We start from the raw sequence: 9,937 nt of genomic DNA on the forward strand, positions 1-9,937 counted from the left end.
GTCATACAGTCTGCCTTTTACTCTGAGTGAGAGTCCCTTTGTCGCCAGCAGGGGTAAGAGCTCTCTAAACTTTGCCCAGGCTATTCTTATTCTAGCAGCTACACTTTCAGCGCACCCACCCCCACTACTAACTTGGTCGCCCAGATAGCGGAAGCTATCGACTACCTCTAGTTTTTCACCCTGGAATGAGATAGAAGTTGTTTCCTGTTTGTTTGCAGTCTTTATTGCACCTGAACATCTGCCACAAACAAAAACTAACTTGCTAGTTAACCTGCCTTTGATGTTGCTGCACCTCTTATGTGTCCATAGCTTGCACCGGGTACATCTTATAGAGTTACTACCTACTCCTTTTCTACATACTGAGCAGGGCCATCTACCTGTTTGGTGAGTCAATATTGTAAAGCAGTGAATTATGCTATTGGTGTGGTTTTTCTGATTGCTTGAGGCTTGTAGAGACTCATGCTGATAAACCAAAGAACAAATTGTTTGGTTGTATGTGAAGTGTTACTATCAGTGTGGCTTTTTGCTTAGTTGCAGCATGTGGTGAATCATGACCCTAAAATGGAAGGCAAATTATTTAGCATGTATGGGTTACAATCAAATTATAAAATAAAGTGAAATGAAATAGAATTTCATTAAAAAAAATATAAGGTGAAAAGTAGAAAATGAAGTAAAATGTCATAAGATGAAAATAAAAATCATAAAAAAATATAATTAAATTGAAAATCCTATTCTTCCTTTATTCATTCATGATATAAAACAGTTGCAACCTGTGTACCTTGAGAAGGTGGCTACACTGCTACACCTAGAGATGGTGGCTATATTACTTCACTTGTGCATGAATATGTGTTGGTGTACATGTAACTATCATTATCATCATACATCTTTCACATCTGTTTTCTATGTTAGCATAGGTTGAACAGATCAAGAAAATCCAATGAGTTGGAGGGTCACATTGTGCTCCAATGTCTTAATTTTGGCATGGTTTCTACAGCTGTTTCCCTTCTTAATGTCAACTATTTTACAAAGTGTAGTGGGTGGGGTTATGGTACAGAACACTGGAAAGGGAAAGGGGTAGAATGATTAGTTAGGCAAGATGATGAGAGGAACAAATTTATAGTTGTGAGAGGGCAGTTGTGGAGAGAGTAACAGAGTTGACATTTTTGGGAGAGGGAAGTATGGAAGGGGCAGGGTAGAGCAGACGGGGATTAGTGTCAGGTGTTAGTGAGAAAGTGTGGGACAGAGTAGCAGTGGTGATGAGGTGGATCCCATGTTTTCAGAGCAAATATGAGTGGAAAGTATGTGAGAATCTGGAGAGGTTCACTGAAGGAAAAAAAGAGGCATTGGGCTACAGAGGGAGAAATGAGAGGGTGATGAGGTGCCTTGCATACATAAAAATGTGTTATGCATGATAAAACTTTCCTTATGTAATTCTTTGTCCCAATTTTGCTATATTTACACCTTTCCAACCATTTTGCTTCACTTAACATTATATTCATTTAAAAGTATATAATATTTGCCTTGTGCTTTATGGTCACAACTCACCACATGCTTCAACCAATCACATTACAACAGCACTATATCCCTCTCCCATCTGCACACACATATGGAAAAATTTTTTCACTGGTTTATGTGTATGCCTAACCACACTAAATAATCTGCTGCCTGACTTATGGGTGTCACTCACTATATAATCCACACTATGTTATGATCATGACTCACCTCAACTCATTGGAACACACACTCTTTAACACAAATCATACAAATACAATCTTGACTATATTGTTTCAGTTTTCTATATTTTCCGTTTTTTACCCATTTTTTAATGTTTTTATTAATTAGTATTTTAGAGTAGACATTTAGTGACAACCTGTAAGACTTAAAACTTTTATGTGCGTGCATGCATGTTTTTTCAAGAAATTGACATGGTTGTAATTTAACTTGATCAATAACTTTTTCGTTTTTGTATTTGGTTTGCAGGATTCTTTTTGTGAATTTGTATGTTGAAGCATATTTTATTGTGTCTGAGGAGAGACATTCTCTTCTAGTGCTTTATTATTTAACACACTCACCAGTTTGACTTCCACTCATTTACTTATTTATTTTTTCTAAAATAACTAAGTAAATGAGTGGAAGTTGAACTGGTGAGTGTGTTAAGTAAGAAGGCACTAAAAGAGAATGACTCTCCCTAGACACAACAAAATAAGTTCTGCAATAAGTCAATTACAATGTAAAATCAAATGGAAAATTCTATTTTGCCCACATAAAACAGGTGTCTTTGAAAATTTTCATAAAGAATTCTATAATGTTCTCCTTTCATTAATCTGTCATTATCTTCAGTGATGTCAACACCCATTTAAACAGATACAATAACACACTAACATTGCTTGACAATTTAAAATAATTCTTCATACCTCAATCGTACATTAAATCCACTCACAAAGTTGGTAACAGATATTCTTCTAACAGGTAATACATCCAATAGGCAGGAATTCATTATTAAATGTATTCTTTGAAATATTACACAGTGGAAATTCTATCATTACTTGCGACTATAAAAGTGTGGAAATACAATTCCATCTACAGGATCTTATGTCACATTTAACTCAGATTTCTGTTTAATATCTCTTATCTTACATTTCTAGTTTCCATGGCACGTGTACCAAAAGTTCACACAAACCTGTTTCACAAAAGAAAGTTACTTCTTAAAATATTAATGTCAATAGAATTAGAATTACTTAAGATTAAAAGAATGACGGGGGGGGGGGGGAACAGACCTAAATTAAAATATAGACATTGATAGAATGCATTATATCAATGTATACTGATTTCTGTTAAAAAGCAAAAAGCAGGAAATTGAAAGTTCAGCAAATTTTTTAACTTCAGTAATAAAATACTAATCAGAGGAAAGGAAAGCATCTTTCTTCATTGACAAAACATATACATATACTCTTTTTCTCTTTTACTTGTTTCAGGCATTTGACTGCGGCCATGCTAGGGCACCATCTTGAAGGGTTTTAGTCAAACAAATCAATCCTAGGACTTACTTTTTTAAGCCTAATACTTATTCTATTAGTCTCTTTCGCCAAACTGCAAAGTTATGGAGATGTAAACATACCAACACCAGTTGTCAAGCAGTGAGTGGGGGACAAACACAGGCACAAAGACACACACACATATATACGAGGAGGTTCTTTCAGTTTCCATCTACCAAATTCACTCAAGGCTTTAATCATTCCATGGCTATAGTAGAAGACATTTGTCCAAGGTACCACGCAGTGGGACTGAACCTGGAACCACATGGTTGGGAAGCAAGCTACTTACCACACTCTTTCATTATCTCATTTTATTGAGTTAATTTTTTTAAGAATTGCAAATACATCTTTTACGCAATCAGAAGTCTAAATTATCTAGTGATCAAACCTATCATCATCAAGAAGATCAATCTCTCCAGCCATTGTCAGTAACATCTTACAGTAACTGGCCGTCAGAGTGGTGAGAGTACAAGAACAGGCATCGTTATGAGATTACTAGCCATTGAACTGGATTCTTTTTTGAGGATTTGTACATCTGCAACATGTCATCCACAGCTTATTCTTTATATATGAAATCATACTCAAATGGTCATAGATAATTGAGACTAATGCTGTTAGGTTTAGTGTGCCATGATTTTCATTACTAGAATCTGTCCTTTTCAAAGTATTTACATTTGTAATTTCAAAATCTGTTTCAACTGCATTAATGTCAAAGCATGTGGAGCAGCTCATCAAACTCCCAAATCAATCCACATTTCTCTCCAATGTAAAATACCATAGCAATAAATGGCAGGGTGATCACTACCTGAAACTAAGCACTACTAAATCAAAAACCCAAAGTTTTCCATAATAAACTAACTGGTCAAGTAGTCCTATTAAAAGTCCCATAATTGACTATTTTGTTATATTTTGTTATTATCATCATTATCATCTGATGAAGTAGGCATGTTTTTACGAGCCTTTCTTCAAAGCAAAGGTTTTATTTACTAGATGAAATAGAAATTTTACTAAAATTACTTGCATACAGATAACTTTATATAGTTAAGAGCTTCCTTTTACAGAGGCTGACAAAGTAGAAAATATAATTTGAGTTTCATTTAGACAAAATTATATTTTTCTTTTGTCACTGACAAAAAGAATGGCCATGATCATTTCATGTCACACACCCAAGAAAAAAAAAAACAACACTAATTTAGTTATAACACAAACTATTGATAACATGCACAAGCAGAGAGAAAATACAATCCTTTTAACTCAACCAAGAGAAATCTTATCATCAATGGTGTACACACACATAGTTTCAGGTGTAAACACAAATAACAATAGATTTACTTTTGGTAATGTTTTGTCCAGCAGGGAAACTCGTAATATGGAACACTTTCCAGAGAGATCTAAGGCTTGGAAACATTTTGTACACCAAACTGGAACCATTCTTCCACAAGTAACTATAAAGGCCATGAGAAGAGAAAAATATGTACCACTGCCTCAAGAAAGACAATAAAATTCTAATCTCATCCAAACATGAACAGGAGACAATTCTGGACAATATTTTAGATGAAATATCCTGCATTGGGAGAGGGAGATCATATGACTCTATATGTACTTTTCTTTAAAGCAGGATGCAGTGAAAATTAAACCCAAATAATGTACAAGACATCTACCCGTGAGCTGAATCCACAGATTTTGGAAGGAGAAACACAGGGATCACTGACAAGTACATTGGTGATGATTTTGAGCCCTGATTAAAGCCTTTTTGGCTAATAAAGAAAAGATTATTATTATTATTAATCAGAAACCATTATTGCTGTTATTAAAGCAGACAGCTGGCAGAATTGTTATTATACTAGACAGCATGCTTAGTGTCATTTTTTTCTGACTTTTTACATTCCAAGTTCAAATGTCACTCGAGATTGAATTTGGCTTTCATCTTTTTGGGGTCAGTGAAATAAGCACCACTTGAGTACATACACTTGTACCTATTCTAGAAAGGATTATTATTGAGTGAGAGGGCAGCGCATGCCATCAAAGTAACACTGGGGTACAAATATAAAAAGCCCAATATACCCATCATGACTACCTGCCTGATAAGGGTACACCAGGCACATGCATCACAACCATATGTGCTTGACATAATGATCTCATATCATGATAAACAGCACATGACCTTGTAGGTAGGGCCCAGTTAGAATTTTCTTCTGGTCGAGGAGCCCATCCTGCCCCAAAAATCCCTGAATAAGGGTTATTTAAGGATGTTGAATGAAACACTCATGTTTCCAGAGGTGAGTTATTGAAACTGCAAAGAGTTCCTCTCAACACATAGCTATGATGCTCCCCCACTGCTTCTGCTCGTGATCAGAGATGCACATATCATCAGCCACCAAGGGACATGCTCAACTGGTTACGGTCAAACAACTGACAAGCAAATCTGTGGTATTGAGCTGAATATTTGCTGTAGCCCATCTTTTATACCAAGATAAAACATGTACTTGATAAACACTTCCAATCAGTTAAGATCAGAAGCTATGAGAGCCACTGCCTGGTATTGCATGAGGGCATTGTCATTATTATTAAGAAAAAGAAGACAGTGAGCTGGCAGAATCATTAGAGTGTCAGACAAAATGCCTTGTGGTATTTCTTCCCATTCTTTTATATTCTGAGTTCAATTTCTGCCAAGATCAACTTTGAAGTCATCCCTTCTAAAAATGTACTTTGAGTTTTCTCAAATCTAATGTATTTGTAGCATCTGGCTTTGAAACTGTTGTTGCTCTGTTTACCAACCTAAGAATAAGAAATGGTGCTAGTGCTACACAATATAATGTTTCATCTCCATAATCATTTGACCAATTGCATCCATTTCTTTTCTTGAAATGACAGCTGAAAATTATCCAAGCTTAATGTTAAACTTTATACTACTCAATCAAACTTTTCTTTATTATATCTTTGTTAATTGATTAAATGAGAAATTCTCAAAAGCAACGCTTTTGTTTTTGTTATTTAACTAGTGTTTAGTGTCTGAATCATCCAAATGGGATAAAAATAGAATTAAATATTTTCCTTTATTTTTATAGTTTGTTTTTTAAAAACATGCAGCTGCAACAAGTTTAAAGCTGTTTTTTTTTATGTTGTTGCTTTATGACACTTCCTTATTAATGTACCTAAACACCCACAAACATTTATATGGTATCAATTGCTCTTTTTGACTTTCTGTTGCTTAATGTTTGCTATATTAGTTGCTTAAATATAGCTTCTACTCAGTGTAACTTCATTCTTTCTTTAAATTGAGATGATGTATTTGATATACCATTAATTTTTGGTTAGTATTCACCAATTAAAGGTTGTATGCCACTCCTAGAATGTTAATCAAAAGTATGAAATTTGCCCTGAACTGACATAATAGTAATCTCATATACACATATCTGGAGTTTCTGAACTTTTAAGCTTTTGTTATGCTACTGCTGTACTGTAAATCAACTTACACAACCACTCAATAGCAGCAACAACTTGTCCATTGTAAATAATCTTGCTGAAACTGAATAATGCTTGCATGGATTTGCAAACCTGTTGGTTCTTCGCTATTTTTACTACATTGGTAAAAGCAAGTCCTGCTATGTTAAAACCTCCCAATCCTACTACTGCTCTTGTTTTGATGTTCCTGATGCTTTCAAATCCAATATTATCTCAATCTTACTTTGGTAAGGGCTCTTAGTGCTACAGCGCCTCTTTTCACTACTCAGTTCTACTTAAATCTAAAAATCACTCAGACTTTAGATAATCTGTGTTTAGTACTATGAAATAATTTACTGATATCTCTTTCAGTTGGAGTGCTCATTTAATTCAAACTTCCATTGTATAATATTTTACTATTCTCTGTACTTTTTTTACTTATATTTTTATGTATACATTTCTTTCAATGTTCTTGAAAACACCATGAAAATCATGTAATATTGTTTTCCATTCATATAAAAATGAGTTAAGTGCAGTTATATTTATAAATCAAGTTTTACATGTAAAGGTATGACTGTTAGGCATTAATAGAAAAGAAATTAACAGAATTATCTCTAATGTACTTTTAATGGTATCTTTCTTAATTTTGTTCTTTTTATTTTATTTTGCATTATTCTTTCAGAATAATTTATCCAAAAATACTTTTCAACATAGGATATACTCACCTGTATTTCTTTTATGTTTGTGTATCAAAGATTTTATGTTTACATAAAAATCAATATTATTATGCCTTAAGAAATGAATAGTAGTACTGTGATTAGTATACATATCAAGTTCATGTTGGAAGTAGTACATTCATTGATATAGGAAACATTCTAAGTACTAATTTCCCTTGTGTAGTTAAATATTCATATTTTGTGTTAGTTTCATAAGTAATCCATCAACCATTATTTGATACATTGCATGACATGTTGAATTGGGTTACACATCCTGTCTGTGGAGTTGTATCCAAGTAAGATTCGTTAGATTTCCTTTTCTTTTCTTGCCATAGATATTGAATGACTCTCCTATGTAGCAGGGTTTTCCAGAAACTAAAATACTTCTAAGTATTGCTGCTTGGCAAAACTCATTAAGGAGGATGAGACCTGGCTAAAAACCATAATGGGTTAAATTTTTTTTTTTTTTTTTACATTTCTTTGCAATTGTTTATGTTCCTTTCTTAGTTTAAGTACTCTGTTATACTTACCTTGGTCAATATAAATGGAAGTAACATGCTAATCCTACTTAGTGCTAATTATTGTTTCTAGGAAAGCAGTCACCAAATCATGCAAATAATTCCTATGGGCAATGTTTGCAAAAGAACGTACACCAAACTTCAAAAATATTGTTGCCAAAAAAATCATTTGTGTTGAGATATTTTCTCTTAAAAATTTCTATTCAGTAGATTGATTTTTAATTAATTCTATGTCCATTCTTAATCGAACAGGGTGCCAGGTTACCGCTGGGCTCTTGAACAAGCTAAATACAACCTTGTAAATAACTATCTTGTGGTTGGCGTCACTGAAGAATTAGGGGACTTTGTTGCCATACTTGAGGCTACACTACCTCGGTTTTTCAAAGGAGCTGTAGATCTCTATAACTCAGGTAAGAATAATTAAGTTCTTAAAATTATTGCTTTTTATTGATTAGATATTTGATAACTCATTTTATTTATTTGAAACACAATAGTATTCTATTTTATCAAGCCATGAATATGGGCCGACTTGTTGGATCCGATTCTTTAAGTATACAGTTTCCTTAACTTTTGTATATAGAACATGCAAATTTTTGTAAGATATTTGCAAATGAATTAGAATAATGCTTGCATTTATAGATGTTTGAAGATGGGAAACTTTTGCAAAACTGAACCTGCTGATGAACTGTTTGTGATCTTTCTGCAAAAGCATTTTGCAACTTCTAATTAACTGGATCACATTCCCCAACTTTCTATAAAGACGACATTGCTTAGAGTCTCCCAAGCAATAGATGCCTTTCTTCAAACTGTGTCTACAAGTGCTTAATGCTACCAGCTAATTGAAGGCTCTTGGTTTTCTTTCTTGAATCATCATCATCATCATCATCATTATTATTATTATTATTATCATTATTATTATTATTATTATTATTATTATTATTAATAATAATAATAATAATGGTAATGGTAATAAATTCATTCAGTTGGAATCAATAAAAAAGTACCCACCAAGTACTAGTGTTGATTAAATCGGTTACACTTCTTCCCCAAATATGTGGCTTTGTGTGTTTATGTTAGGAAGCATTATTATTAATGTTAAAGGAGTGGAACTGCAGAAACAGTAGAGGGTTACACTAAATGCATTACAGTGTTTAGTTACATTTCTCTATGATTTGAGTTTAAATCCCTCTGGGGTAAACTGTCTTTCATCTTTCTGAAGTCAATAAGTACTATTCAAGTCAAAGAGTTGATTCAATTGATTATATAGCCCAACCATCAAATATCTGGCATACTGCCATTGCTAGAAATGCAGAAACTGTGGAGTTTCTGCTATATTTAGTTGTGTCCCTTTTCAGATCAAATCCTGTCTGAGTTGATTATGCTATGCTGTTCATATGAAAGTTAGAAATTATTATTTATAGTTATTATGTATCAAGTTTGGCGCTGTTCTGCCCAAACAACCAAAAAAATTAAGGATCTTTAACTGGTTTTAGAGATGGCATGGTTGATGTTGAAAGATGTTTCTTTCTTTATTTTTTTAAAGAACATAAAATGATAAAAATATATTAAAATCATGTTTATTTTCATATAATTTTTTATTTACTATTAGATAGTTTAAAGTACTAATATCTTAAAATGTTGTTTTCAGGTCACAAATCGCATTTACGGAAAACTTCTAACAAAATTCCTCCAAAAGAATCATCTTTATTGAAAATACAGCAATCAAAAGTTTGGAAAATGGAACAAGAATTTTATGATTTTGCAGTTGAGCAATTCCATTTTATCAAACAACTTACTTTTGATTTGGTTGATGGTGAATATATAGAGAAAGGTTATCAATTTATATATGAGAAAATCCGGCCAAGGTGAAGCTGATGTCGGACAGAGAATAGGTGTCATTCCAGGTTAGAATGAATTGTGAAGTGAAATTCCAACTCTTCCCCATTCATCCCCACCCATTTCCTCTACAGAATAGGTAGACATACATGCATACACATATATAGTATCCATTATTTGTATCTTGGTAGCAACTATTGCCAGCCATTAGGATAGATCCTCCTCTCTCAAATAACCTACACATTTGAAGTAGCCATTTCCTGTGAAGTTTGCAACAGTAACTTGCTATCATTACATCAGTTATGTATGCATTAGAAGCAACCTTTATTTTTTTTAAGATAGCAACAACTCTCTCTCTCTCTCTCTCTCTCTCACATGCACACACACA

General features: G+C 33.4%; 1 protein-coding gene across 1 annotated transcript in view; it reads left to right on the top strand.

Moving 5' to 3' along the window:
• The window catches only part of LOC106874252 (heparan sulfate 2-O-sulfotransferase 1), a 43,136-nt gene extending 33,205 nt beyond the window's left edge, over positions 1–9,931 (top strand). Inside the window, exons 3-4 of the mRNA XM_052969318.1 lie at positions 7,966–8,123; positions 9,362–9,931. Coding sequence (XP_052825278.1) covers positions 7,966–8,123; positions 9,362–9,582 — 379 coding nt within the window. The 3' untranslated portion in view covers positions 9,583–9,931. The remainder of the gene's footprint in view (positions 1–7,965; positions 8,124–9,361) is intronic.
• Positions 9,932–9,937: the final 6 nt, after the last annotated feature.

This window comes from Octopus bimaculoides, chromosome 1, assembly GCF_001194135.2.
Source record: "Octopus bimaculoides isolate UCB-OBI-ISO-001 chromosome 1, ASM119413v2, whole genome shotgun sequence".
Classification (NCBI taxonomy): Eukaryota; Metazoa; Mollusca; class Cephalopoda; order Octopoda; family Octopodidae; genus Octopus; species Octopus bimaculoides.